The 27,636-nt window shown below is 63.3% G+C and overlaps 8 protein-coding genes across 8 annotated transcripts; 6 read left to right on the forward strand and 2 right to left on the reverse strand.

Moving 5' to 3' along the window:
* Positions 1 to 6,006: 6,006 nt before the first annotated feature.
* Positions 6,007 to 8,061, forward strand: FUZ7 (Dual specificity protein kinase FUZ7). The gene is made up of 5 exons (XM_062775307.1): positions 6,007 to 6,738; positions 6,780 to 6,934; positions 6,980 to 7,101; positions 7,167 to 7,291; positions 7,358 to 8,061. The coding sequence occupies exons 1-5, from the start codon at positions 6,016 to 6,018 to the stop codon at positions 7,871 to 7,873; spliced, it is 1,641 nt and encodes a 546-aa protein (XP_062631291.1). The 5' UTR covers positions 6,007 to 6,015; the 3' UTR covers positions 7,874 to 8,061.
* An 89-nt stretch (positions 8,062 to 8,150) lies between these two features.
* On the reverse strand, positions 8,151 to 8,609 carry PA3287 (Putative ankyrin repeat protein; the record flags this gene model as incomplete). Its single annotated transcript, XM_062775308.1, has 1 exon — positions 8,151 to 8,609. One exon carries the CDS (start codon positions 8,607 to 8,609, stop codon positions 8,151 to 8,153), a length of 459 nt encoding a protein of 152 aa, XP_062631292.1.
* A 523-nt stretch (positions 8,610 to 9,132) lies between these two features.
* On the forward strand, positions 9,133 to 11,077 carry SPAC521.02 (DNA-dependent metalloprotease WSS1; the record flags this gene model as incomplete). The annotated part of the gene is made up of 10 exons (XM_062775309.1): positions 9,133 to 9,249; positions 9,288 to 9,515; positions 9,562 to 9,591; positions 9,627 to 9,687; positions 9,724 to 9,783; positions 9,822 to 9,864; positions 9,914 to 10,098; positions 10,134 to 10,296; positions 10,346 to 10,992; positions 11,043 to 11,077. The coding sequence occupies 10 exons, from the start codon at positions 9,133 to 9,135 to the stop codon at positions 11,075 to 11,077; spliced, it is 1,569 nt and encodes a 522-aa protein (XP_062631293.1).
* Positions 11,078 to 12,066: 989 nt separating this feature from the next.
* On the forward strand, positions 12,067 to 16,180 carry pkcA (kinase C-like protein; the record flags this gene model as incomplete). Its single annotated transcript, XM_062775310.1, has 6 exons — positions 12,067 to 12,114; positions 12,237 to 12,969; positions 13,037 to 13,600; positions 13,650 to 14,491; positions 14,519 to 14,740; positions 15,864 to 16,180. 6 exons carry the CDS (start codon positions 12,067 to 12,069, stop codon positions 15,888 to 15,890), a joined length of 2,436 nt encoding a protein of 811 aa, XP_062631294.1. The 3' UTR covers positions 15,891 to 16,180.
* Positions 16,181 to 16,365: 185 nt separating this feature from the next.
* NOP9 (Nucleolar protein 9) lies at positions 16,366 to 19,969 on the forward strand (the record flags this gene model as incomplete). The annotated part of the gene is made up of 4 exons (XM_062775311.1): positions 16,366 to 16,762; positions 16,808 to 17,656; positions 17,693 to 19,277; positions 19,366 to 19,969. 3 exons carry the CDS (start codon positions 16,366 to 16,368, stop codon positions 18,943 to 18,945), a joined length of 2,499 nt encoding a protein of 832 aa, XP_062631295.1. The 3' UTR covers positions 18,946 to 19,277; positions 19,366 to 19,969.
* On the reverse strand, positions 19,107 to 19,903 carry TIM22 (Mitochondrial import inner membrane translocase subunit TIM22; the record flags this gene model as incomplete). The annotated part of the gene is made up of 3 exons (XM_062775312.1): positions 19,107 to 19,277; positions 19,366 to 19,571; positions 19,735 to 19,903. 3 exons carry the CDS (start codon positions 19,901 to 19,903, stop codon positions 19,107 to 19,109), a joined length of 546 nt encoding a protein of 181 aa, XP_062631296.1.
* A 443-nt stretch (positions 19,970 to 20,412) lies between the features above and the next one.
* SPBC1718.04 (putative acyltransferase) lies at positions 20,413 to 23,496 on the forward strand. The gene is made up of 6 exons (XM_062775313.1): positions 20,413 to 20,797; positions 20,861 to 20,921; positions 21,003 to 21,150; positions 21,207 to 21,255; positions 21,337 to 22,037; positions 22,171 to 23,496. The coding sequence occupies exons 1-6, from the start codon at positions 20,779 to 20,781 to the stop codon at positions 23,386 to 23,388; spliced, it is 2,196 nt and encodes a 731-aa protein (XP_062631297.1). The 5' UTR covers positions 20,413 to 20,778; the 3' UTR covers positions 23,389 to 23,496.
* A 177-nt stretch (positions 23,497 to 23,673) lies between these two features.
* bms1 (Ribosome biogenesis protein bms1) lies at positions 23,674 to 27,219 on the forward strand. Its single transcript, XM_062775314.1, has 2 exons — positions 23,674 to 23,802; positions 23,837 to 27,219. Exons 1-2 carry the CDS (start codon positions 23,692 to 23,694, stop codon positions 27,179 to 27,181), a joined length of 3,456 nt encoding a protein of 1,151 aa, XP_062631298.1. The 5' UTR covers positions 23,674 to 23,691; the 3' UTR covers positions 27,182 to 27,219.
* Positions 27,220 to 27,636: the final 417 nt, after the last annotated feature.

Raw genomic sequence — 27,636 nt, forward strand, 5'->3', positions numbered from 1 at the left:
ACAGACAGCTACGCACTCTCAATTGCTGTTCGATACCGGCAACTGCCAGCAACGACAAGACTGCCATTAACCCTACTCCTCCTGCCTCTCCCTCCCTTGCTCACTTCCTCCCTCAGCCCATCCCTCCCTGCCCCGACCCTCGGTCGCCCCTTCGTGCGCCACACGCCACATCCCACTTTATGACGCCGTGGCGCACCCCTTCGCCACTCATTACCCCATCCTCCCCGACCTTGCCACTCCCTTCGCCAGACTCTCCATGCATGCTACTCTGCCCTGCTCTATACTCGATGCGTGCGATAAGAACCATGGTATCAGAGGTCGTTGAATCGTCGTACAGTTTGCAATGCCACGATCGGCAGAGCCAGCACAAATCTGGCGATCAGTCGATTACGAGTGATCGACGCCGCCTGCCGAGGCTGCCCCTGCAACGGAGGCAACCCAGACAAGCTCGGATGTTCCTGGCTGCGGCAGGGCAGCCAGCCAGCCGGGTCATGTCCCGTCGGCAAGTCTACACACCTACTCCCCATTCAGATGCTTGCGGAAACGCTCGCTCACGCTTGCCCTGATGCGGTTGCCCTCGGCTGTGCCAAAGGTGCCAGTGCGCGAGACCTCGGTAGGGAAGATGGCGGCCGTCGGCGAGGCGATCGAGTCGTGCTGCGAGTAGATGCTGCCCCGGCTCGGAGCGCCGTCCGACTCGTCGCTGTGGTGAGAGTACCGGCTAGCGAGCTCGGCCACGGGTGCGGTCGTGCTGTAGGCAGGCGATGACGACAACTGGGTTGTCGGCTCGGGCGCGTGGCTTGGCATAAAGTTGCTTAAGCGTAAAGTCGTCGTCGACGTCGACGAGGCCTTCTTGCTCAGGTGGCGGACGGGCGGGGCGACGCGGTCGTGCTGCTCCTCCTCGTCGTCGTGCCCGTCGTCGGTCATGTCGTTGTACCCTGGCGTTGAAGGCGCATCGGCCTCGTCAGACCAGTCGCCCTGTGCAGACTCCCGGCCAGGCGACGTCTGCACGGCCATCATCCCAAGGCCTACAGGCCGCAATGGCGACTCGGGGAAAGTTGTCACTGTCGGGGAGCCGCGCTGGCTAGTTGCGACAGCGGGGGAAGCTCTCGCCGACTTGGGAGGCGACTGCTCAATGGGGTCGAGAACGCGCGGAACGTTGTCAAAGCGGGCTGCGTTCGAGGATGTCGGAGGAGACCTCGGTTCACGGCTTGAACCCGGGCGCGTGGGCAGATCGACGCGTCGGTATCCCAGAGGCGAGTGGACGCTGGGAGTCGATAGAGACAGCGAAGGGCTGTGCCGGGCAACGTTGGTCGCGGGCTTGGGCGAATCCACAGCGTGTGACCAGCGTCGTGTGGGGTCCGACGGTGTTGTATCTCTAACCAGCGTGTGAATGCTATCTGGCCGCTTGCCCAGTCCACGCGCTGGGGTGCTCGTCGTTGATGACTTCGAGGCATCCGTGGTGCGACTTAATAGGGCATCGGTCAAATCGCGCACCGCTTGGTCTGACAATCTTCCAGCTTCACGCAGAGTCACGGCCAATCTTGGCAAGCGGTCGCGAACCGTCTTGACTGCCGCCGCATCGTCAATCTCCACATCCACAGCCAGCTCGGCCGCGATGGCGATAGCCGCCTTGACGCCGGCATTCGCGCGCTCCACTGAAGTCGAAGCGCCACCAAGCTTGGCAGTGAAGTGAGGGTCCGCAGCCTCGAGCTTGCGATCCAAAAGGCGCGCCGCGTCGACAAGGTTGCGCCCATGCTCGGTGACGGCGTGTTCGCTGCTCGCCTGCGACCGGCTACCGATCGACGTCTGGCTTCGGCGAGTGACTCTTGGCTCCGTCTGGGGGATGGTGAATGAGCCAGATGCGCGGCTGGAACGGCCAACTAATGGGCTCTCGAGCGTGTCGCCAGAGTTGGTCCGACGCCGGCTCATGGGCAGAGTACGGGGACCGGAGCCGTGGCTGATGAACGAATCACGGACAGACGACATTGACGATGTCGGCCGGGCAGGATACTTGCCACTGTTGGACATGCGGGACGACGGCCGCGCGAGGTTCTCCTCTACGCGTGAGGATGGTCGCCCAGCAAGCATCTCGCGCTCGCCGTATCTCGACGAGCGGTCACCAACGACCGAAGGCGCCCGGTCGTCACTGTACCGTGACAACCGGTTGGTCCCAAGAACGGACGCCGCGCGGTCCTCCTCCCAACGACGGTTCGAGTCGCTGCGGTTCTCCTCAATCTTGCGCAGGAGGTCGAGCGGGTCCTTCTTCCCCGAGCCAATGTCGCTGCGCCCACCGACGGCCGAGACCGAGTCATTGGGGGTGAGGCCGATCCTTGATGAGAAGTCGCGGTTCAGCGGCGAATCCCGGTTGAAGTCGCGGCTGAGAGGCGAGTCTCGATTAAAGTCGCGACCGAGTGGCGAGTCACGAGCAAAGTCGCGGCTGCCGCCATAGTCGCGCTCTCTGACGTGCGGCATCACAGGGTTGCTCATTTCCCTCGAGTGCCGGGACATTGACCGCTGGGCATTGTCTCTCTCGTTCAAGAGAGCGCTCAGCCTGCGAGACCGCGCGCCGTCGTCAAAGCTGCTTAGGCGGTTGGGAGTGTTGTAGACGCCACCAGAGTACCGGTGGTGCTCATGCGACGTTTCCAAGACACTTTCTGGGCGAGCTCGAGATAAGTGGTCGCTCCGGCGGTGCTGGATGAACGGCGAGTTTTCTGTAAACTCTTGCCGTGACGCCGCTCTCGGGTACCGCGATGTGGATGCGGCGCCCGCCGAGGTTCCAGGCCGTTGCACCAACCTCGGGTTGTCGAGCACACTTTGCGCCCGTGCAGGGGAGTATGGGTTAGAGTTGAACGACGTGCCGTCAAAAGAGGTCTCGCGTCGCGCCGAGCGGAGCGGTGACCGCGACCCTGGTGAGTCGTTGAGATCAACCAGGCCGCCCCTGCTTCCGCGCACATCAGGCGACGGTGTGAACTGAGGGGTTTAGCAATCAGCGCACAGGCGTTGGCACTCACCAGTCGGCCATTCTGGAACTCTGCGGGAATAGCTCCTCTAGCCTTGCCACCTGACCGACTCCCCGATGTAGGTGTGTTGTTCTTGTCCTTGCGGTCGCCGCCGCCACGGTCGCCACCCGGCCTGGCGTCGCCGTTGCCATTTGCCCGAGAATCTGCACGAGTATGGGTGCGATGGTCGCCATTCGCCCCATCATCGCCTGCCTCCCAACTCGCTTGTCTGGTCGGGGACGGTGGTTCACGCGGTGATTCCATCCAGCTCGGCGACTGAGCGCCAGTTGGCGAATCTTGTCCTGCGAGAGTGGACAGGTTTGACCGCTGCGAGCTGAACCGCTTGAACGGTGTTTTGGTCGGTGACGGCGAGGCCTGCTGTTCCGAAGCCGCGCGAGCCGCACGCAACGACGCTCTGCGCGCCAGCTTCTCCTCCGCTTCGCGGATGCGTTCGTCGACAGAAGCCATACTGTCTTGCCGCTGGTGCTGGTGACTGTACTCTACACCTTCGGGTACTGCTTCGGTGGCGAGTCCACTGCCGCTGGCTCGTCTTGTCGTCGCTATCCGACGCGAAAAGCGACGTTCCAGCGGACTATTCGTCGAGCCTCCTGGACGCGAGTCCATTAGCGGAGAGTCGATCCCAGAGCTCGCGGGCGAGCCAGGCGAGTGGATGCTGAATCGATGTGATGCGCGGCTTCCCGCGCTGGCATTGCTCGTCTCGCGACTCAGCTCGCGCGACGATCGCTGGGGAGTTGACAGGTTATTCCGCAGCTGGTCTCCCGCGCTGTGGATGCTGTCAGATGTCGACTGACGCGCGCTGTTGCCGTTTGGACTGCGCGACGAGTCGATACTGAGCGAGGACATGGAGTTTGCTGATGGGCTCGCAAACCCTCGCCGCAAATGAGGAGCGTTGGACGGGTACTGGGGACATGTCAGCATCTCGGCTTCGCGCACACACAACGACATGACTGGAGCGTTCACTTACCCCTCCATCGAGGGCGCCCCGAGGCGCAGTGGCCATGGTGGTAACGTCGCTCTGTTGCGGGCTGGGCCGAGCAGTATGCGAGTCGTCGTATGGGCCGCCGTGAGGTACGGCGAGGTTATGATAGTGGCCAGACGCGTCGTCGTATCGTCTGGGAAGTCCGTGTTCGTCGAGCAGCTCGTCGTAGCCGCCGCCGCCGCCGCCGCCTCCGTGGCCGTTGCCGTTGCCGTTGGGGTTGCCGCCGCCGCCGTCACGGCCCGCCTTGACCCAGTCTTTAAAGTCTATACGCGGGTGGCCAAGTCCTACACCTGCAGCGCCGAGACCCACAGACCCAGGACCAAAATGGATGCCAGGTGACGCGGGCTGTGCATTGGGCGATCCGGGACGAGCCGGTGTTGTCGGCCCCAGAAAGAGGCCTGATGGAGGACGCCCCCACCTGCTTGTTGCCGGGACACGCTGGGTGGTGTCTGATGGCGAGTGCGAGTGCTGCTGCGTCGGCGACGAGTCGTATGCCGATGCGGATTGCAATAAAGATAGTGGAGGTGAAGGGTACGAGTGTTGCAGTGGTGGAGAAGAGTCAGGTTGCGGGCCGCTGTGTTTCGTCGACTATGGAAACCTCGGCGAGGGGTTGTCGCGGTCGCGCCGGCTGCTGGGCCAGGCTGTTGTCTGATCCTCAACGCGGGAACAGTCCAACCAGTCGGGTCTCGTCGTTGCATCTCACACATCCCCTCGCCATCCTGCACGTCGCCATCACTGTGCTGCAGCCTGTCTGCCCTGCCTGTCGGTCGGTCCGGTCGGTCGGCCGCACGCGCACACACGCGTCAGACAAGTGTCCATGGTCTCGCCCCTCGCCCCCCCCTCCCTCGTTGCGTTGGCTTCCCGTCTTTCAACCCATGGCCAGCAGCAATGGTAGCTTTGCTTTATAAATTACCCCAAACAGTGTATTCGGCGCGTCACAGTCTGAAACTGATTTCCTTTTACGTAACAATGTAAGCTGGACATGGACATTGCCTCTGGCGGGAGGGGCGTCAAGCGGCGTCGAGTGGCGTCGAGGGAAGAGAGAGAGAGGCAGCTGTGCTGCTGCATGCTGCAGAGACGGGGCGTACCGAGGGGCGTCGAGCGGGTCAGGGAAGGGGCACACAAGAGTGCAGGCAGTGGACAAGCAGGGGGGGGGCGTCAGTGATCAAGTCAGAGGGGCGCACTGTAGCCGGCTGTTTGGGCCCTGCAACTTGGGCCTGCGCCCTGCTACCCTGCGGCCGCCCAACGAGGGCTTAAGTGGGCCCCCCCCCCCCCCTCTCCTCCTGCGTCTCAGTGCCTTTTTGGCTGGGCCCGGACCTAGACTAGACTACCTGATCTAATAGCCAGCCAGGCTGCCAAATAGCTAGGTTAAGTGACACGTGCAAAAAGGCAAATAGGTCTAGCGGGGAGAGACACCTTGACGCCTTGACGCCCAAATACACGCCAAACACCTGTAGTGAGTGAGCCCAACCCAAATAGGGCGCGACCGCCGCGCGCCGCGCTGGCTGCACCGCGCGCGCATCGGCAAGCAACTTAAGGACCCGGTATAGGACACGGAGGACACGGGGAAACAACGGTACAACGGCAAGCTGGCCAGGTACCCAGCCAGTTGGGCCAGCCAGCCAGCGTCGCGCGCCGCCGCCGCCGCCCACCCCACCCATCATCACGGTACCCACACGTAACGGGCGACACGAGCGAGCGACAGGCGACACGGCGACCATCCTGCAACTCGACCCAACCCAATCCACCGGCCCACCACCACCACCACTACCACTCGACAACCCCACCCCACCCAACGACATCATCATCATCATCATCATCGACACCACCACCACACATCTTGCTCGTCTTCCTCGCCTTCCCTCGTCTTCCTTCCCTCCTTCCCTTCCCCCTAACCCCAACCAATTGCTGCACACAAGCAACTTGGTCATCCAACTCGCTCTCTCATCCCTCTGCACCGCCTCATCACCCACACCTTCCCCCCACTCCCCGTCCCCTCCCCCCTCCCCCCTCGCCATGTCCGACCGGACGCCCCGTGCATCCGCGGCACCCACTCTGCACCCATTCGCCGCTGCGGGCTCGTCGTCGGCGTCGCCATCACCTACCCCGTCGCCATCATCGTCATCACGGTCGGGCCCCTTTGGCATGATCAAGTCGTCCATCTCGCGCAAAAAGCCTGCAAACCTAGACATTTCGCGCAGCATTCCAAAGCCATCGGCCAGAGGCGCAGCAGTCGTAGGCCCCGATTCGGCAGGAAACCCAGACTGCACAGGCGTCACCTACATCCCAGAGGCAGACCGGCTCCGCGACGAGATTGCCCGCTTGCAGCTCTCGACGCCTTCCTCGTCGTCGTCGTACGCCTCGGGACCAGAGTCGCCGCCCGGTCTCTCGCCCTCGGCGGGGACGGGGACGGCTGCAGCAGCAGGCGGCTCGGCATCGCGCGATCCTGGACCTCCCCCGCCACGCCCACCGCGACGCCAGCAGGCTTCGCACTCGGGCGCCGACGCGTCGTCGACCCTGTCGCACTCTACGTCAGTGTCCACGCTCGACTCTACGCCCAGCCGTAAACACACAAAGGACAAGCACGCTGGTAATGGCAGCAAGAGGAAAAAGGACAAGAATGGCGAGGATCTCGTCAAGGACGAGGACCTGCAGATCCTCGCCGACCTGGGTTCTGGCAACGGTGGCACCGTCACAAAGGTCTGGAACAAGAAGCGCAAGTGTGTCATGGCGAGAAAGGTAGGCTATAGCAAATTGGGGGCAACCGCTAACCATCATAGCTCATTCTTGTCGACGCCAAGCCCTCTGTGCGCAAGCAGATTCTTCGCGAGCTCCAGATCATGAACGACTGCAACTCGCCATTCATTGTGTCATACTATGGCTGTTTCCCAGTCGACGTGCACGTCGGCATCGTCATGGAATTCATGGACATTGGGTACGTCGTGGCTTTTTTGACAACACCACCCGCTGACCCCACTAGCTCCCTCGACTACATCTACAGACATACCGGCCCCGTCCCCATTGACATTGTGGGCAAGGTTGCCGAGGCGGTGCTACGTGGCCTCGTTTACCTGTACGACGTCCATCGCATCATCCACCGTGGTGCGTGTTGTTTCAAGGCACCAAACCCCCTTGTTGCGAGTGACCCCGCGCTGACGACAACACAGACATCAAGCCGTCCAACATTCTTGCCAACACGGCCGGCGAGATCAAGATCTGCGACTTTGGTGTCTCGGGCGAGCTGATCAACTCGATTGCCAACACATTTGTCGGCACCAGCACCTACATGAGCGTGAGTCACCCGGAGTTGCCTGGGTACCTTGGCGGGAGTGGGAGTGGTAACTGACCCAGCCTTTAGCCGGAACGCATCCAGGGCGATGACTACACGATCAAGTCGGACGTCTGGTCGCTGGGCATCTCGCTGGTCGAGCTTGCCCACGGGCGCTTCCCGTTTGCCGAGCCGCCTGATGGATCGGGCGACGAAGGGGACGTGTACGCCGACGACGACGGGACCCCTGTCGAGGACAAGTTTGACCCCGACGCTACGTTGCCTGCGTCTGCGCAGCGCCCAGACTTGAGCGCCAAGAGGCGAAACCGCCGGCGCGGTGTGAGCCTCGGCGGTGGAGGCACGACCATGTCGATCCTCGACCTCCTCCAACACATTGTCAACGAGGCTGCGCCTCGTCTGGTCGACCGAAACCAGCGCTTCCCGCTCACGGCGGTCACGTTTGTCGACTCGTGCCTCGACAAGGCCCCGCAGCGGCGCAAGAGCCCGCAGGAGCTGCTTGAAACCGACTGGATCAAGGACTCGACCGTGACGGCCGACGACCTCAAGGCGTGGGCGCAGGGCGTCGCGAACCAGACCAAGGCTTAATTCAAACATGTCGACTGTCTTACCTCCACAATGATACCCTCCAACCCCAAACCCCATCAATCACCTCAACTTCACCAACAATAGCCCCCCTTGCTTGACCGCAGCGCGCGAAATTGTATATATACGACGACGACCCGCGGGCTTGTACCCTGTCCATACACACTGCATACAGCACACGTACAGAGCGGCGAGGTGCGCCGGTGCGACCGCCGGGGCGCCGCACCTGCTGCTGATGTTACAATCAAATCATAAGGCGGGTGAGGGGGCGTTGCCAGAGTTACTTGTCCTTGGCCTCGAAGAGCTTGAGCAAGTCGTCGCGCTTGAACATTTTAGCGCAGTCGAGCGCGTTGGGCTGGCCGGCGTGGATGTCGGCGCCGCCATCGAGGAGGGTATGCACGACGTCGTTGTGTAGCTTGAAGACGGCGCCGGCGATGGGGCTCTGGCCCTTTGCGTTGAGTGCGTCCGGGTCGGCGCCCTTGCCGAGGAGCATCTTGACCGTGTCCGCGTGGCCGTGGTACGCGGCGAGCATGAGGAGCGTGTCGCCCGACTGGTTGGTGAGGTTGGCGGGGATGCCGGCGTCGATGTATTGCTCGAGGTCGGCCGTCGTGCCCGCGCGCGCGAGGTCAAACAGCTTGCCCGCGAGCGCGATGGCCTCGGGCGGGAGCGTGTCGACCGTGGGCCGGGTGTGCGCGGTTGCGTCGGTGGCTGCGGCTGGGGCGACGGGAGGGCCGGACATGGTGATGTGTTGTGATGATGGGTGGATGCACGAGTGATGTTGTCGTCGTCGCTCGGCTTATTGAGCTGCCTGGCCGGATGCCGGGTGTAAGAAGACGTTGAGGCCGAACAAGTAAGTAGGCGCCGAATAGCGATGACGCCAATGGTGGAGGCTGGTTATCTGGCGGGTCAAGCGACGACGCGACGTCGCGCCGCGGCGACGGTGAAGGTGGACGCTGTTCGCTGTGATTGCTGCCCTGCCGCCTTCGACATGCAACAGGTTCGAGGCGCTCACAGCGATCATGCATGCATGCAAGTGCGCGGCGTGCGTGCCGCCGTAGAACTGGCAGCTGGCAGCTGGGGGGTGACTGGACTGCCGTCACCTCCACTCTGACGTATTGTTGTTGTCGAATTTCCACCTTCCTTCCTCTGTCTCCTCATCATCATCCTCTCCTCTCGTCCTCTCCTCTCCTCGTTGCACTCCACAACCGACATTGGCGCAATGCAGCGCCCAGGCCAGTACGTCCCTCCTCCCTCTGTCCCTCATGCACCCGCTCGCGCCCGCGCTGACGCGCGCTCACAGCAAGATCAACCCCGTCGAGGCCAATCCAAACGAGTATATAACCTTTATCCGCGCGCTACCGCGGTTCAAGGACCATGCGGTGGGTTTCTTCGTCCGAAGGGCAAGCTGACGCCGCAGGACGCCGAACACATCCTCAAGGCCGTCGCGGCGCAGACGAAGCGCATCTTCCGTGACCGCTTCATGCTAGTTGGCACCCTCGAGGAAGCAGGCTACAACCGTGTCTTTGCGGGCCGCAACTGGAACCACGGGCAGAGTATTGAGCTTGTCTTGCGGCGCGCGGACGGGCGGTTCCTGCCGTTGAAGTATATCATGGGGGTCATGTGCCATGAGATGGCGCACATCACTGTGAGTGGGGCGCAGGGGTGACCGCCTTCCTCCGCTGACGCCACAGCACATGAACCACGGGCCAGAGTTCCAGAAGGTATGTGTGGCTCACCCAACACCAGCTGACGCCAGCTCAACGCTGCCATCAAGCGCGACGTGGCTGAGCTCCAGGCGAAGGGGCACTATGGCGACGGTGGGTGGCATACTGGCAGCGCAGGGCTGACGATAGGCTTCTGGTCGGACGGGCTGCGGCTAAGCGACCGCGCGCGTCTCGGGGCTGAAGGACTGAGTGGGTCACGCGGCCGACGTTCACCCACTAACACACAGAGGAGGACGACTTTCCAGAGTACATTTGTGGTGTCAGCGCGGGGTGAGTGACTGTGTCGGCGCAACTGTGTCGCGCAACGCTCACACCTCAGCGACGCCCGCAAGGCGCGCGGCGGTCGCCGAGCTGGCCGCGGCCCAGCGAGCTCCCGCGCCCCAGGCCTCGTGCAGGGCGAAGCGTCGCACCGCTCGGGCCGGCAGACAGACTACAATCGCAAGCCGGCACGGCGCACCAACGTCGACATGGGCGAGGGCGGGAGCCGGCTCGACGGGCTGCAGGGTGAGTCAGCTTGGCTGGACAATGTCTGACGCCAGCCATTACGAAGGAGGAGCGCGAGACGCGCAAGGCGGCGGTTGATCGTCGTGCCAAGCGACTGCAGAAGCAGGGGCTGTCGCTTGCCAAGGCGAAGAAGCTCGCTGCGGAGGAGTATGATCGCGCGAACCCTTGGTTCAAGGAGGGCAGTTCGTATGGCAAGCGGTGAGTGGGGCTACAAAGTACGACCACCAGAGCCGTGCTCACGCCGCAGTGCCAAGTCCAAGACTGCGGCCGAGCTCCGGGCCGAGGCGGCTGAGCGTCGTCTGGCCGCCCTCGCTGGGCCGCCGCGCAACGGCGGTGCTGGCGTCAAGGAAGACCCCGACGAGCTCGACGAGCTCGACGAGCTGGAAGACGAGGAGCGTGACTTCAAGCCCGACATCAGCGACGACGACGACGACGTCATTCTCATCGAAGACCCGCACCTCTCTATCGAGGACCGCAAGGCCGAGCTCGAGTCTGAGATGACCGAGGCAGAGAGGGACATGCTTAGAGGCGGGTGGGACGAGTTTGTGGAGACGGCGGCAGCGACGTCAGCGTCGAAACGCAAGAGTCCCCCGGAGGCCGATGCCCGTGCCAACAAGAAGACTGCGGGCAGCTCGTCGACTTTGCCACACTCGCGCAAGTCCAACTCGGCGACGGCGACTAGCTTTGACCACGCGAGCATTGTCCGTCAAGCCCGCCTGCAGGCTGTGGGGCTCGCAGCAACGACGTCATTGCACACATCCCATCGCCTGGGTGGTGCAGGGACTGATGAGGGTCACGGCAGCAACCCTGGTCGTCCGATCAAGCAAGAGATAACGACCGAGTGGCACTGCGCAATGTGTACTTTTATAAACGGTGTGGGCAGCCGTCGCTGTGGTGAGTTGGGCTGTCGGGCGCCGTGGGGTGGACTGGCTGACGGGGTCTAGAAATGTGTGATTCGTTGCCCGCCGATGAGGAGTAGGAGGAGCAATGCTGCTGCCCTTGTAGCGGTGTCAGGCCAGCCTGACCTGTTTAGCCCTGGCAGTGTCATTTCAGGCGTTTAATAGGTATTATTAGTATTGGGCGCATAGTGTAGATGACTGTAGCATGTGTCGTGTCCACAATTCAAATTCAAGCAATGCATGTGTCTGGGTATGTCGTCTGCGTCGTCGCGTATCGCGCCGAGCTATGCATGGGGTTTGCATTGCATTAACTGGAGGCGATGCAAGGTGTCAACGAGTTGTAATAGAGTTGCCCTCTCTCTGCCTTTACGTGATATAGTCACCGGGCGCAAGCAAAGGGGCGCAATGCCACAGTGGGAAACGCCGACAGCGCCAGGCTGGCACGCAGTGGTGCTGACTGTGCACGCTGACACGACGTCCAAGACGAGGACAATGCGTCGTCAGCGACGATAAGTGCGTCAAGTGGTAGTGGTGGTGACGAGCATGCAGTGTGTGCTGACTGGCGCGTGAGCAGTGCGACGCGATGCATGCAGTGTGGTGGGGGGGAGAGTGTAGAGTGTGCAGTGTATGGTGTGCAGTGTACGTACGGCGTGTCGGGCAAAAGGGACCAGCCAGGGCAGGACAGCAGCAGCCAGCAGCATTCCTGGCAGTGTCGTTGCTGTCGTCGTCGCACGCGCGTGCAGTGTGTCGTTTCTGATTCCGGGACAGACAGACACAATACCCCAACCACCACCACCGCAACACATCCACGCCGCGGTGTGTCAACTACATCAACGACGATACGACGACGACAGCGGCAGCAGCAGCAGCGAACAGAACCCAACGATAAGGATACGAACGACGAAGACGACGACGGCTGTATCGACGACGACACGTAACCCCCCCCCCCCCCCACGGCCTGGCGGACACGACCACGCCCTCCCCCCCCCGCCCGATCCCAATCCCACGCGCACAGCGCGCACTAAACACCATGGTGAGTCGATGTCGTGGAGGGGGCCGTGCGGCGACGATGACCAGGCCGGCACTGCTGCTGCTGCTGGCCATTGTCATTGTCGTTGTCGGCGGCGGCGGCGTCGAGCCGCACCACGGTATCGCATGATGCATGCTGCGGGCGGTGACTAGGCGCCGCGCCGCGCCGCGCCTGCCCCCAGCCCGCGCTCACTCGCTCACTCGCCGCAGCCACCACCCAACCTCCCGCCGTCCAATCCGGACATTGCGACGCTCCTCCAGACGATCCAGTCGGAGCGCCGCAACCTCGAGGGCGCGCGCGCCGTCATGCGCGCCGTGCAGGCGTCGAGCCGCAACGAGGCCGTCATCCAGCAGGCGCAGAACGAGGTGCGCTCGGCGCAGGTGACGATTGATTTCCTCGAGGCCGAGCTCGCGCGGTTGCAGCTTGCTGCGTCGTCGGCGGCGGCAGGGCCAACGCCGCCGCCAGCTGCGGCGGGGCCATCGCAGCACCAGCAGCAACAGCAGCAGCAGTACGGATACAATGGCCAGCTGCCGGCGCAGTACCACTCGCCGCGGGTCGACGGCCCCACGGCGCCGCTCAACATCAACCGCGCGGACCGGGAGCGGCCGCTGCCCCCCCCGCCCGCGGACGACGCGCAGGCCCCCGTCAGGGCCGACAAGAAGACGTCGCAGCTCGACCTGCTCCGCTACGATGCCCCGCTGAGCGGCGCAAAGATCACGCGCATGCTCAACCAGCTCAACTTCAAGCTCCAGGTCGAGGAGCAGTACAAGACGGGCATTGAAAAGATGGCCAATGCGTACCGTGCCGAAGGGGACCGGCGCCTGCGCAACGAAACAGACGCCAAGCGTATCGAGTCGGACGGCAAGATTCAGCTGCTTCGCGTCGCCAAGAAGCGCTACGAGAAGCTCGCCAAGTTTGGCTCTGCTGTCGAGGAGGACGAGGGTGGGTTTGCTTTGCTGTGCTATTGCTGGTCGATGAAGGCGGTGAATGGTAACTGACACAACGCCAGACCTCATTCCTGATTCCAAGCGCAAGGAGGCCCTCCGCAAGCCCATCTCGGGTGAACTGGTGATCAGCCTGAGAGGCGCCCGCGAGCTCAACCACCGCCCCCTGCCACGCCGGTCGTCCAAGGCATACAGCGAGACGTATGTGGTCATCAAGGTCGAGGGTACCGAGCGCGCAGTGTCCAACCTGTCGCGCAACGACCGGTGGCTCGAGGACTTTAGAATTCCAGTCGAGAAGGCCAACGAGGTCGAGATCACCATCTACGACACGGTCGCGCCTGGTGACACGGCGCCGATCGGCATGCTCTGGCTCCGCGTGTCGGACCTGCTCGAGGCGCTCCGTCGTCAAAAGGTCGCGGCCGCAGAGGGCGCCGGCGAGGGCTGGGTCACTGCCGACAAGGCCGCCTCGATGGGTACTAGACAGGGCAGCGCCCCGGACTCGGCGACCCTCCACCAGACGGGCATGCACAGGCCGCAGGGCGGCCAGGCTGGCGAGCAGAAGAGCGAGGGGATTGATGGCTGGTGGTCGGTCGAGCCGGCGGGTGCCATCTCGCTCCGCCTCGACTTTGGTAGGTGTCACAACAACAGCCTTCCGTGGCCCAATGCTGACGACTTTAGTCAAGGACAGCGCCGCTGGCGGCCGCCGCCCGTACGAAGCCCTCGGCCGTCAGGGTGCCGTGCGCAAGCGCAAGGGCGACGTGCACGAGATGAACGGCCACAAGTTTGTCCAGCGCCAGTTTTACCAGCCCATCAAGTGTGCCCTCTGCGAGGAGTTCCTCCTCACCGGCGAAGGATACCAGTGCGAAGACTGTCGCTATGCCTGCCACAAAAAGTGTTACCCCAAGGTGGTCACAAAGTGTGTCTCAAAGTCGGACATGGACGGCGAGGGCGACGAGGAGAAGATCAACCACCGTATCCCTCACCGCTTCCAGGCCTACACCAACATGTCGGCAAACTGGTGCTGCCACTGTGGTTACATGCTGCCGTTTGGACGCAAAAACTCGGTCAAGTGCACAGAGTGCGACATTACCTGCCACCAGACATGTTCGCGTCTGGTTCCAGACTTTTGTGGCATGACCATGGAGATGGCAAACACGCTCCTCAAGAACCTGCGCGACATCAAGACGACGCAGGGAACAAAGCCTCCCAAGACCACCTACAACACGCACACACATCAGCCTTCCATCACGTACACGCCGCCCAAGCAGGAGGTGACGCCGCCGGCTCGGCCGCCACCACCGCCCGATGCCTTTGGCGACCCCCGACCTGCACCCCAGGGACCCCCTCAGCTGCCAACTTCGCAGTCGTACAACAACTATGCTTCGATCCAGCCGCCATCGTCCCCGTCCAGACCGCCGCGCCCATCATCCGACACGCAGCAGCAGCAGCAGCAAGTCCAGCACCGCCTCAGCTTTGATGGCCGGGACCAGCAGCGCCCTAACCTCGAGATCAACACGAATGTGGGGCCCAGCAGCCGACCCCAGCAGCCCCCGCGGGTCACAACATCGCCGCAGCCTCCCCCCCAGCAGCCTCAGCAGCCGCCTCAACAGCCGCAGCTGCAGCAGCAGTACCAGCCCCCTACCCAGCAGCAGCGCCCTCAACCCGCTGCCGGTGGCTACAAGCCCCCGACGTCGATGCCCGGCCTCACGCAGACCCCCACGACCCAGACGGCAACGGCGCCTGGCCGCCCGGCTCCTCCCGCCGCCCAGGTCCAGCCTCCGCCCCAGCAAGAGTTGGTACCCGCCAAGCAGGCCCAGCAGCAGGTCGTCGCCGCCCGCAAGCGCAAGGTCGGCCTCGACGACTTCAACTTCCTCGCCGTGCTCGGCAAGGGCAACTTTGGAAAAGTCATGCTTGCCGAGGAGCGCGCCAGCAACAGCCTGTACGCCATCAAGGTGCTCAAGAAGGAGTTTATCATTGAGAATGACGAAGTCGAGTCGACCCAGTCGGAGAAGCGCGTCTTCCTCGCCGCTGCCCAGGAGCGCCACCCCTTCCTGCTCGGCCTGCACTCGTGTTTCCAGACCGAGACCCGTGTCTACTTCGTCATGGAGTACGTCTCGGGTGGTGACTTGATGCTTCACATTCAGCGTCGCCAGTTCACTCTCCGCCAGGCCAAGTTCTACGCCTGCGAGGTGCTCCTTGCCCTTCAGTACTTCCACTCTCGCGGCATCATCTACCGTGACTTGAAGCTCGACAACATTCTCCTTACCCTCGACGGCCACGTCAAGGTTGCCGACTATGGTCTCTGCAAGGAGGAGATGTGGTTTGGCTCGACGACAAGCACGTTCTGTGGTACCCCCGAGTTCATGGCGCCCGAGATTCTGCTTGAGCAGCGCTACGGCAGAGCTGTCGACTGGTGGGCGTTTGGTGTGCTCACATACGAGATGCTGCTCGGCCAGTCGCCCTTCCGCGGTGACGACGAGGACGAAATCTTTGACGCTATTCTGGAAGACGAGCCGCTGTACCCCATCACGATGCCGCGCGACGCCGTGTCGCTCCTTCAAAAGCTCCTCACGCGCGACCCCACGCGCCGTCTGGGCGCGGGCGAGGCCGACGCCGAGGATATTAAGCGCCACCAGTTCTTCTCCGACGTCAACTTTGACGACGTCTACCACAAGCGTATCCCGCCGCCATACTTCCCTACGATCGGCAACGCGACCGACACGTCCAACTTCGACCAGGAGTTTACGCGCGAGCAGCCGACCCTCACGCCGGTGCACACGCAGCTCACGCAGCAGGACCAGCAGGAGTTTGCGGGCTTCTCATGGGTGAGTGGGGCGCTACCGCCGAAGGCGGCGGCGACAAGCGCTTGGTCCAGCCACTAACATCCCGCAGATCGCACCATGGGCCGCGGCAGCTTAAACAACCCACGTCTAGACCTCATTTCTGCAATATTTTTTGATTCACCTGTTACCCTAGGCACGACTACAACCCCTTGCATCGTTGCATCGCTGCTCTGTTGCGCCGGCGAACACGGCGAGGACGGAAAAGCGACGCGGCGGAGGGGGAAGAGGTGGTGGCGGGCGGCGGCGGCGGCAGCAGTGACTGCACTTGCACAAGCTACGGATGATGGAGTAATGCCCGCGGGATGTGCGGGGTGCGGTCGTGTGAGAGTGGTCGTGGGGTCGTAGAGAGAGAGAGAGAGAGAGAGACTACATGCACAAATTGATAGAGCGGAGGTGGGGGTGTGGTGTGTGGTGTGTGGCATCGTCGGGTCGCCGCATCGAGCGAATCTAAACGGGAGGACCGGATACGCAAAACAACCTCCACCAAAGATTTCTGAACTTGTTGGTCCACTTGGTTGTTGCAATCTCACAACTACACCCACACCGAAACAATGCCGAAGGAACAGATCCGCAAGCGCGGCAAGAGGAAGACAAAGCAGGAGGACGAGTTTGTGCCCAAGGCGGCGGCGCCGGCCGTGCCCGAGCCGGTGGCTGCCAACGACGACGCCGCGGCCTCGGGCGGCATCCATCCCTCCCGACTGGCGTTCATGAAGACTGGCGTGCGGCCGCCTCCGCCGCCCAAGCCTGAGGGCGGGGAGGGAGACGCACAAGAAGGTGTACAAGAGGACGGCGCGGCCGACTGGACCCGCGGCCCGCGCCACGAGTCCGAGTTCCCCTTCGGCCCGCTCGACCCAGACGTCAAGGCGTACTTCCGTAACGTCGAGGAGCAGGTCAAGGACTGGGAGGGGGCCGGGGTGGGGGAGGAGAATGCGGGGGAGGAGCGCGAGGGTAAGTACCACTTGGCGGCAAGGCTGCGCTAACTAACACCCCCAGACCGCCAGCTGTTCCTCACTTCAGTGCTCAACGAACTCCGGGGCCACGAGCTCCAAGTCGCCACTGACCCGGAAACGGCCGTCGTGCTTGAGCGCCTCCTGCCGTCGCTCAACGACTGGGGACGCCGTGTGGTCGGCGACTCTGTCGGCGAGGGGTGGGAGACGCTCGTGCGCCACCGGTTCGGGAGCCACGTCGCGCAGACTTGGCTCACGCTTGCGGCGGGCACGCTGGACCGCGAGGTGGGTCGCGCGGGGGACGAGTGCAAGTGTGCGGAGCTGACGTGCCAGGCCCGAGGCATCTACCCGCCCCAGCATGCCGAGCAGCGCGCAAAAGCCGAGGGCACGGACGAGGGCACGCTGCCTACCATGGCCGAGCTGGTCACGACCCTCACGGACGCGCTGCTGCCGGTGCTGCCAGTGATCCTCATATCGCAGTTCGCGTCGCCCGTCGTCCGCCTGCTCCTGCTGGTGCTTACGCCGAACCGCGCCCTGCCGTCGCTCGACGGTGCCGACTCCGGCGCCAACCTCATCCGCTCGAAGCGTTCCGGCAAGTTCAGGAAGGGCCAGGGCGTGCAGGGCAAGTCGATCCTCGGCGACGAGCAGCAGCCAAAGGGCAAGGGCAAGGAGCGCGAGGGCCGCGACGTGCCCGCGGCTGTGGCCGCGCTGCGGGGCAAGATCCGCGCAGAGGTCATGGCGCGTGTGAGCGGTGTCGAGTGGCAGAGCATGGGCGTCGACAAGGTCGGCAGCGCCGCTGTGCAGCTGCTGCTCGAGGTCGAGGTGGCGGACAGCGACGCGGAGAAGGAGGGCAGCTTGTTGGATATCATCACCGAGGGGCTGGTGGCGCATCTGCGTGAGTGGAATACGGGCGGCAGTTGCTCACGCCCAGACGCCGACCCCGACGCCGACCTGCCAGAGGCCAAGCCGTTCCTCTCGGCCCTGCAGGTCTCGTCGACCGGCACGCGCCTCTTCGAGGCCCTCCTCCGCCTGTCCCCGGAGCCCGTGTTCCAGGCGCTGTGGTTCACCTACTTTGACGGCAAGATCGGCAAGCTCGCGCAGCACCCGTACGCCAACTTTGCTGTCGGTGTTGGTGTCTCGCGCTTGAACGCGGGGGCCGCTAAGGCCGCCGTTGGGGAGGTGCAGGCTGTGTCTGGTGGTCGCGGGTTGATCAAGACTGCGCGTACTTCGGTGCTGCTAGCGCTCGTGGAGCGCGCTACGGCCCTCGGCGACGCCGACGTCGCGACCGCCGTGGTCGGGCTCATCAAGTCCGCGCTTGATCTCGGTGACCACGCCGACGCGCTCGTCCCCGCGCTCATGGCCCTCAAGACATACCCCATCTACGAGGCGATCCGTACCGGCGCCGAAGTGCCCGACGACGAGGAGGTGCCCGCCGACGCGGTCGACAAGGACGCCGAGGCGCAGGCGACGGCCACGGCCCGCCGCTCGGCGTGGGAGAACCGCCGTAATACCCGTCCCCGCGGCCAGCTCGAGCCCAACATGCAGGGCTGTTTACTCCTCCAGGCGCTCGTCGCCCTGCCCACCGGCAACATCCCCGTGCTCGACAGCCTGTTCGCACAGCCGACCGACACGCTGCTTGCGTACGCCAAGAGCCCGATCGCGTCCCACCTCCTCGACAAGGTGCTCACGTCGCCTGCCGTGCCGGCAAAGTACCGCCGCAAGCTGTACCTCGGCTTTGTGGGGCGGTATGCCGAGCTCGCCGACGACCGGCTCGGCTCGCGCGTGGCCGACACGGTGTGGGACACGGCAGACGGATACATGCGCGAGAAGATTGCGCGGAGCTTAATCCCCGACGCGACGACGCTGGCGAACAGCCAGTTTGGTCGCTTCCTCTCGCGCCGGCTCGACCTGCACCTCCTCCAGCGGAGGCCGGACGAGTGGCGCGCGGCCCAGATTGGCGTCAAGCACCACTTTGCCCACCAGAAGGAGGCGGAGGCCAAGCCCGTGCCGGCGCCGGCGCCAGTGGCAGCCGAGGTCAAGGCTGAGCCTTCTGCCGAGGACGAGGCCGCCGCGCGGAAAGCGGAAAAGCGCAAGTGGCGCAAGGAGCGCGAGGAGAAGGACGAGATCGACGAGCTGTTCGCTTCTTCCGAGAAGAGCAAGAAGAAGAAGAGCAAGCGGGTATAGGCGGGCGGCGGGCATAGACGGGTCATTATTTCTAGAGCAGTATGCGATGCATGTGTACAACACTGAGGCTATGCGATGCGGCGCCGCCCCAGCGGCGGCGTCCAGGGGTCTAAGCACACGTCACGTTCAAATCTAATCTCTCGTCGGGGTCCGGGGTACGCCTAGGGCTCCTCAGAGGGCGCCTTGCGGAGGTACAGGTCGATCGCGCCGGAAAACGCTGCGAAGGCCGCCCCGCCGCCCAGCATGGCCATCGGGCCGGCGTTGCGCGCGAGGATGGCGCCGGACACGAAGCCTGCCGAGAGGCCGTTGTAGATGTCGTTCTTTGCGCGGTACTGGGGGTGGGGTCAGCTCGCGTTCATGTCGATCTCGTCGAGGCAGCAGTGCTCGCCAGCCTAGCCGCGGGCACCAGCTCGTACTCACCCCCTCGATACAGCACTCGATGCCAGAGTACAGCGCGCCGACCTTGGCGAACCCCTTTCCCTGGCTGTACATGTTCTTGCCCATCTCCTTGAACATGTAGACTGTCTGCGCGCGCGTGCCCGTCACGTGCTGCGACGCGCGGGACAGCGGGTCCTCGTACGCAAAGGTCGCGGACATGAGGGAGACGAAACCACCGAATGCGAAGCCTAAGGGGCGTCAGCGAGGTCGGAGACGACGGCGAGGCGATATTACGCCGCACCGTATAGCCCGCTGGCTGGCAGCCCGCCAGTGGCCCGCAGCCCACAGCCCGCCTTTGGCGGCCTGCGGCCTGCGGCCTGCTGCCTGCTGCCTGCTGCCTGCTTCACTCACCTGCACCACCCGCCATGACCACCTTCAACGGACAGCTCTCCATGGCCGTGTTCATCCACTTGCCCCACTTGACCTGGTCGCGAAAGTTCTGCTTCTCCTCCTCGGTCGTGCCGGGCGGGTACGGCTCGGTGCCGGGGAGGTAGACTGGTGCCATGAGGGGGTGCTGCATTGTGGCGGGTGTCGTGAGTCGTGAGTGTTGTCGCCTGCCGGCTGGTGTTGTTGTGGCAACAAGAAGTGTCGTCGATGTCACAAAAGTCGACGACCAGCGAAAAGTGAAATCGGCGGTTGTCGGCCAGCCAGTCGGAGGCGAGTCACGTGACACACTGCACGGACGCCGCGTGGCGCCGAGCCGCGGTGACGGCAGCGCGCTGCGGGGCGACGGCGCGGGGTAATCGGAGCATGCAGCGGCAAGAGCTGCACAGCGGCGGCGTCGCGGCGCGGCACGCAACTCGCTCGCCATTGGGGGGTGGGCGTACAATATAGCCGGAAGATATCGAGCCATGCAGCAGCTTTGCTCTAAGCCACGCCGTTCCCACGGCGCCGAGCCGATGCATGGGTCGAGGTGGTGTCGCCGTGTCCGTCGCCGTCGAGGGCAGCTAGCGGCGCCGATGCATGCATGTTGCTAGAGGGCCGTTGCCGAGGCTGCTTGTCGTTGCCTGCTTTGCCGCCAGTCCATGTCCTTTGTCCCGGCGGCACCCCCACTCTGCATCCTGCCGTCCCTTTTTCCCTTCGTCGGATCCATTAACCGGCAGCAACTCGAGCCGCCGCCCTTGACATCCTCGTCTCTTCCGCATCTCTCTCTCTCTTGCTCTTCGTCTCACTCGGGCCGTCAGCGCGCACGCTCCTCTTCTGCGCAACACGGACTTTGCGACGACATTCAACTCGCCGCCGACGCCGCCGTCATCGTCGTCTTCAACTTTCCCCCACCACCATCCATCCGTCCCCACAACATCAAACTTGCAGCAATAACCAACTCTTCCACACTCGTTTAACCACCTCTCTCCTCTCCCTCTGGGCCGTACACCCCATCCACCCATCTCGACAATGTACGCAGGCTTCGTTTGTAAGTGCATGTCACTCCCTCGCCGGCAACATTACCCGCGCAGTGACTCACCCCCCACCACAGACGACTTTCTCATCGTCTTCTGGCGCCTCGTCGTGCTCAACATCTTCTTCCGCGAGATCAGGTAGGTTAAAGTCTTGGCACGACGCCGGCAGCCGCCACGCGCCGACCGACCGACCCACCACCCGCTCACACCACACCACAGGCCACGAGGCGCTTGGAACATCCCCAAGACGGGCCCCGTCATCTTCATCGCCGCTCCTCATGCCAACCAGTTCCTCGACCCCCTCCTCCTCTTCACAGAGGTTAGAAAGGAGTCGGGCCGCCGCGTGTCCATGTTGACCGCGGCCAAGGTGAGTAGTTTGCCCGCCTCGTGTGTGTCCAGAAGCAGGCCGCTGACATGACGTAGAGCATGGAGCGCGCCTTCATTGGCTTCATTGCCCGCCTCTTCAACAGTAGTGAGTGGGAAGAGCATGCCGCATGACGCCATGAGGCCCAGCCCAGCCCCGCCCCAGTCACTCGCTCACACACACACCCAGTCCCCGTCTCTCGCGCTGCCGACTATGCCAAGACTGGCGCCGGCACTGTCCGCCTGTCCGACGACTCGCCCCACGTTCTCCTCGGCAAGGACACAAAGTTCACGACCCAGGTCAAGCCCAGATCGCAGATCGTCCTCCCCAAGAACCTTGGCTACGCCACCTGCGCCATCGAGGAGGTCATCTCGGACACGGAGATCCGCATCAAGGGCGAGTTCACCGTCCCCTCCAAGGACGGCAACAGCAACATCAAGGCCACGAACCGCGTCCGCGAGGGCCAGGGCGAGGGCGTCGGCTACAAGATCCTCCCCCACATTGACCAGGACAAGACCTTTGGCGCCGTCTTCCAGGCGCTCAACAAGGGCGGCTGCATCGGCATCTTCCCCGAGGGCGGCTCGCACGACCGCACCGACTTCCTCCCCCTCAAGGCTGGCTTCTCCATCATGGCCCTCGGCGCCATGGCCACGCACCCCGGCCTCGACGTCAAGATTGTCCCCGTCGGTCTCTCGTACTTCAACGCCCACAAGTTCCGCTCAAGGGCCGTCGTCGAGTTTGGCACCCCTATTACTGTTGACGCCGAGCTCGTCGCCATGTACAAGCAGGGCGGCGCCAAGAAGCGCGAGGCATGCGGCAAGCTCCTCGAGCAGGCCCACGACGGTCTCCGCGCCGTCACCCTCCGTGCCCCCGACTTTGAGACTCTCCAGGTGAGTGGCGTAGCCGTGTTTAGTGCTACGACCATGAACATCTGGCCATGGTGATGGCTGGGTCGATACCCGCGGCGGCGTAGTCGGTTGGCGATACTCAGAGTAAAGAATCTGACACTGACGCCGCCCCCAGGTTATCCAGGCCGCCCGCCGCCTCTACCGCGTCCCCGGCCAGCACCTCTCCCTCGGCCAGACTGTCCAGCTCAGCAAGTACTTCATGGAGGGCTACCTCCACTACCAGCACGAGCCTGGAATCATCGAGCTCCGCGAGCGCGTCCTCAAGTACAACCGTCTCCTTCGTGACATGGGCATCGCCGACCACCAGGTCGAGCGCGCGTCTAACCGCTCTATCCAGTCCCTTCTCCTTCTCCTCTACCGCACCGGTCTCCTTCTCTGGTGGGGTCTCCTCTCCCTCCCCGGTGTCATTCTCCACGCCCCCGTCTTCATTCTCGCCAAGGTCATCTCTCACAAGAAGGCCAAGGAGGCCCTCGCCGCCTCGAGCGTCAAGATCCAGGGCCGTGACGTTCTCGCCACCTGGAAGGTCCTCGTCTCGCTCGCCGTCGTCCCCGCCCTCTACCTCGTCTACACCATCACCGCTACCGTAGTCGCCTACAAGTACGACCTCTTCCCCACCTGGCGCCAGTGGCTCCCCGTTGTCATGTTCTGTCTCCTCCCTTCGCTCGGCTACGCCGCTCTCAAGTTTGGTGAGGCTGGCATGGACGTCTTCAAGTCGCTCCGCCCTCTGTTTCTCTCGCTCTGGCCCGGAAACCAGCGCGAGGTCCGCAAGCTCAAGGAGATGCGCGAGGAGCTCATCAACGACATTTCCGAGAAGGTCGCCGAGTTCGGCCCCAAGCTCTACGAAAACTTTGACAAGACCCGCATGCTACCCAACGCCACGACCCAAAAGTCCAAGAATGTCGAGTCTTCGGTCCTGTCGCACCCCATTCTCTGGCTCGACGAGCGCATCTTTGGCTGGAACCGCAGGGGTTCGGCCATCGAGTCCTGGGAGCAGTCGCCCGGTGGCCGCTCCGAGCCTCCTACCGCTCCCGGCAGTCCCCACGACTCGGACGTTGAGGAGGAGGACCCCGATGTCGACTACGATGACATTCTCGCTGTCGTCGAGACCAAGCGCCGCAACGGCGGACCTGCCTCGCCCCGCAAACGTGCTGGCCGCTCCTACAGCGACCTCACCCAGGCTCGCCTCCAGCCCACGACCCCTTCATCTCCTCTGGCCCAGAACCCTCTAAGCCTCGCTGGCGCCGACCTCGAGGACGGCGAGGGTGAGGGTGGCCTGCGCCTGCGTTCCAAGAAGACGAATGGCAACGCTCTCGGCCTTGACGTGGCAAAGTAACGTTTACCTCTCCATCTTATTACGCCGCAAACGAATACTAGTTTTAAATAGCACGATGGCTCATTTTTCATATGCATTCTTCTGGGAATCGTTAAGCCTGTCGGGGTGTTGAGCTGCATGCATGTGCATATGCATAGCATAGGCTGCAATGTGCTGGTGACTTTAGAGTGTAGGTGACCCGCGAGTGATAAGGAAAAATGACGTTTCAAAATTTTGCCACTTACCTGGTCACCTCCACTTCTGGTCGAGATTTTGAAGTTGCGAAGTCGCGACGACTGTATCATCCATCACACTACAAGCACGATGGAGAAGCCGCACAAGGCTCACCAAAAGCCTTCAGCGGGCTCCAAGCTCGAGAAGAAGGACAAGGCAAAGGGCGTCGACCGCTCAGCCGTCAAGGGCTACAACCCCAAGGTGAGCGACAGCCCCGATGACCAGCTGACCCCAGGCCTTCACATCGCAGTCATGGCGGTCGGCCAACCTGGCAGCGCGGCGCACCGCCGAGAAGGACCAGAAGCGCCTCCATGTGCCGCTTGTCAACCGTAACCCCGAGGAGCGCAAGGTGACGGGCGAGAAGGGCAAGGGGATGGACGAGGGTGCCATGCCCCCGCCGCCGTTCATTGTCGGCATTGTCGGCCCGCCTGGCGTCGGCAAGACCACCCTGCTCCGCTCGCTCGTCCGCCGTTACACCAAGAACAACCTCGCCGACCCGCAGGGCCCAATCACCGTCGTCTCGGGCAAGACGCGCCGCATCACGTTCGTCGAGTGCGGCAACGACCTCAACTCGATGATCGACCTCGGCAAGGTCGTCGACCTTGTTCTGTTGATGATTGACGGCTCGTTTGGCTTCGAGATGGAGACGTTCGAGTTCCTCAACGTCCTCCAGGCGCATGGTTTCCCCAAGGTCATCGGCCTGTTGACCCACCTCGACCTGATCAAGAAGCAGCAGACGCTCAAGGACACCAAGAAGCGGATCAAGCAGCGTTTCTGGACTGAAATCTACGACGGCGCCAAGCTCTTCTCGCTCTCGGGAGTCATGAACGGACGCTACCCCGACGCCGAGATCAACCTCCTCGCGCGCTTCATGTCGGTCGTCAAGTTCCGCCCCCTCGTCTTCCGCAACCAGCACCCGTACCTCCTCGCGGACCGAATCCAGGACCTGACGCCGCGCGAGGCCGTGCGCGCGAACCCCAAGATCGACCGCACGATCACGCTGTACGGCTATCTCCGCGGTCCCAACCTCCCGGCACGCAACGCCAAGATCCATATCCCCGGTGCAGGCGACCTCGAGGTCAAGGAGGTCGAGCGGCTCGGCGACCCGTGCCCGCTGCCGACGCTCGAGAGCGAGCGCCGCCGCCGTATGGGCGAGAAGGCCAAGCTCATCCACGCGCCCATGAGCGACGTCGGCGGCGTCATGTACGACAAGGACGCCGTGTACGTCAACGTCCTCGGCTCGTTCTCCAAGGACGGCGACCAGCCCAAGGGCGAGGGTGAGCAGATGGTCATGGACCTGCAGGACGCGAACGAGACCCTGGCCGAGGGTATCGCCAAGTCGGAGATCCGCCTGTTCAACTCGTCATCGGCCCCGCTCAGCGCCGACCAGGGCAAGCGGGAGAGGAGGCGTGCCGAGCCGCGTTCGGGTGGCCCGATCCTGGGCGCTGATGAGGACGAGGACGACTTTGACGACGAGTACGACGAGGATGATGAGCGCGATGGCGGCCGCTTCGAGGAGGTCGACGACGACGAGGGCGGCGACGTCGACTACGCTGGATCCGACTCGGACAACGACGACCTCGAACTGGCTACTGGCTTCGAGCAGGACGGTGGACGAGTCAACCTCTCTGACGACGAGTACGACGGCGACGAGCCTGAGGCCGAGTTTGACGAGGAGGAGGAGGACGACGACGACGAGGACGTGCCCCGCTGGAAGGTCAACATGAGCGAGCGTGCCGCGCAGGGCTTCACCGAGCGCATGCAGCGCCGGCGTAACCTCATGGGCTTGATCTACGGCGACGAGCTGTCACCCGACGAGATTGCCGCTGGCAAGACGCGTCCTTCATCTGCGGACGCCGAGTCATCGGCCATGGCGATCGCGCACGACGGTTTGGTGCGCGTGAGCGGTGGCAACAACGCTGGCGACGACGGTGACCAGGTCAAGGTCGACTTTGACCCCCGCGAGCTGGAAGCCAAGTGGGCCAACGAGGAGCTCCTCGACTCGCTGCAGGGCCTCTTCATCTCTGCCCGCATGGGCGAGGAGGGTGAGGACGGCCTGCCATACGAGGAGGCCGGCGACGACTTTGAGGACCTCGAGGGCGAGGACGGCGACGGAGACGACGCGGTCCCGTACGTCGGTGTCAAGCCTGCCGGTGCCGACGACGTGGCCGCTGCCCGCGAGGAGGCCATGGCGCGCAAGAAGAAGGCACTCGCGGCCAAGTTTGACGAGCAGTACGACGGTGGCTCGGACGACGAAGAGGGCGCCGGCATGGACTTTTACGACACGCAAAAGGCGGAAATGGCGCGCCAGCGACAGCTCAACGAAGCCGAGTTTGAGGGCATGGACATTGACGCCCGTGCCCAAATCGAGGGCTACCGCTCGGGCATGTACGTCCGCCTCGAGATTGAGAACGTGCCCTGCGAGCTCATTGAGCACTTTGACCCCCACTTCCCGATCATTGTCGGTGGTCTTCTTGCTGCCGAGGAGCGCTTCGGCTACGTCACGGTCCGTATCAAGCGCCACCGTTGGTTCACCAAGACGCTCAAGACCAACAACCCGCTCATCTTCTCGCTGGGCTGGCGCCGGTTCCAGTCGCTGCCAATCTACCACCTCGACGACCACTCGATCCGAAACCGCCTGCTCAAGTACACTCCCGAGCACATGCACTGTCACGCAACGTTCTACGGACCCGTATCGGCGCCCAACACTGGTTTCTGCGCGTTCAACTCGCTCGCCAGCGACGCCCCGGGTTTCCGTATCAGTGCGACCGGCGTCGTGCTCGACATTGACCGCTCGACCAAGATTGTCAAGAAGCTCAAGCTCACGGGTACGCCGTACAAGATCTTCAAGAACACAGCTTTCATCAAGGATATGTTCAACTCGGCGCTCGAGGTGGCCAAGTTTGAGGGTGCCAACATCCGCACCGTGTCCGGCATTCGTGGTCAGGTGAAGCGCGCGCTTGCCAAGCCCGAGGGCTGCTACCGTGCCACATTCGAGGACAAGATTCTCATGTCGGATATCGTCTTCCTCCGCGCGTGGTACTCCATCGAGCCTAAGAAGCTGTACAACCCCGTGACGTCGCTGCTACTCGCCGACAAGAAGGGCTGGCAGGGTATGCGCCTCACGGGCCAGATCCGCCGCGACGAGGGTGTCGACACGCCGCTGGACCCCAACTCGGCGTACGGCAAGATTGAGCGCAGCACGCGCCGCTTCAACCCGCTCAAGATCCCGCGCAAGCTGCAGGCGGACCTGCCGTACGCTTCCAAGCCCAAGATCCTCAAGGCGCAAACCAAGCCCACGTACATGCAGTCGCGCGCCGTCGTGCTCGGCGACGAGGAGAAGAAGGCCGTCGCGCTGCTCCAGCAGATCCAGAGCCTGCGCAAGGACAAGGTCCAGCGCCGCAAGGATAAGCAGGAGGAGCGGAGGGCCGAGCACCGCAAGGAGGTGGAGAACTCGGAGGACAGGCGAAACGAGAAGATTCGCGCTGAGAGGAGGGAGAGGCTGCGCACCGAGGCTATCAAGCGCAAGCACCAGGAGGAGACGGCCGGCGGCGCTGGCAAGAGGAGGAAAAAGGCATAGTGGAGGGCATAGACTTGTATGCATTAGTGTGGCGTTGGCGATGGACTGTGTGTGGCGTCGTGCGGGAAGCTGCGTGCGGCACGCGACGGCGCGAGGTATACAGTGCAGCCCCCACCCTCCCAACATCACCCGCCAGCTTGGCGGGTGTGGAAGCCTGCTCGTCTTCGAGCACAGGTGCGCGGTTCGAGCCGCATAGAATCCGGTCCTGAGGGGTCAGGCGACGGGTTCGGGGAGTAGGGTCGGTCTCCTTTTGCGTGTGCGTGTGTGTGTGTGTATGTGGATGTGGATGTGGATTGTGTGTAGGTGGCAGTGTGGCGGTCGTGGGTTGCTGGAGCCGCCCACTCTCCCTCCCTCTTCCCGCCCTTCCGCTCGATGCAACAACGACAATGCAAACAATGCTATGATCAACTGGTATAAGGATACTAACTATGCACGGAGAACTCAGAGAAAAATCA

The sequence above is a fragment of the Vanrija pseudolonga genome, chromosome 6 (genome assembly GCF_020906515.1).
Source record: "Vanrija pseudolonga chromosome 6, complete sequence".
Classification (NCBI taxonomy): domain Eukaryota; kingdom Fungi; phylum Basidiomycota; class Tremellomycetes; order Trichosporonales; family Trichosporonaceae; genus Vanrija; species Vanrija pseudolonga.

What these genes read in the sequence shown, in the direction of transcription:
- SPBC1718.04 (XM_062775313.1), top strand. An exon ending in CCATGTTGACCGCGGCCAAG is followed by an intron (nt 21,151 to 21,206) that starts GTGAGTAGTTTG and finishes GACATGACGTAG; the next exon opens with AGCATGGAGCGCGCCTTCAT. An exon ending in TGCCCGCCTCTTCAACAGTA is followed by an intron (nt 21,256 to 21,336) that starts GTGAGTGGGAAG and finishes ACACACACCCAG; the next exon opens with TCCCCGTCTCTCGCGCTGCC.
- FUZ7 (XM_062775307.1), top strand. Translation starts at nt 6,016, where the DNA reads ATGTCCGACCGGACGCCCCGTGCATCCGCGGCACCCACTCTGCACCCA. An exon ending in AGTGTGTCATGGCGAGAAAG is followed by an intron (nt 6,739 to 6,779) that starts GTAGGCTATAGC and finishes TAACCATCATAG; the next exon opens with CTCATTCTTGTCGACGCCAA. An exon ending in ATGGAATTCATGGACATTGG is followed by an intron (nt 6,935 to 6,979) that starts GTACGTCGTGGC and finishes TGACCCCACTAG; the next exon opens with CTCCCTCGACTACATCTACA.
- bms1 (XM_062775314.1), top strand. Translation starts at nt 23,692, where the DNA reads ATGGAGAAGCCGCACAAGGCTCACCAAAAGCCTTCAGCGGGCTCCAAG. An exon ending in TCAAGGGCTACAACCCCAAG is followed by an intron (nt 23,803 to 23,836) that starts GTGAGCGACAGC and finishes AGCTGACCCCAG; the next exon opens with GCCTTCACATCGCAGTCATG.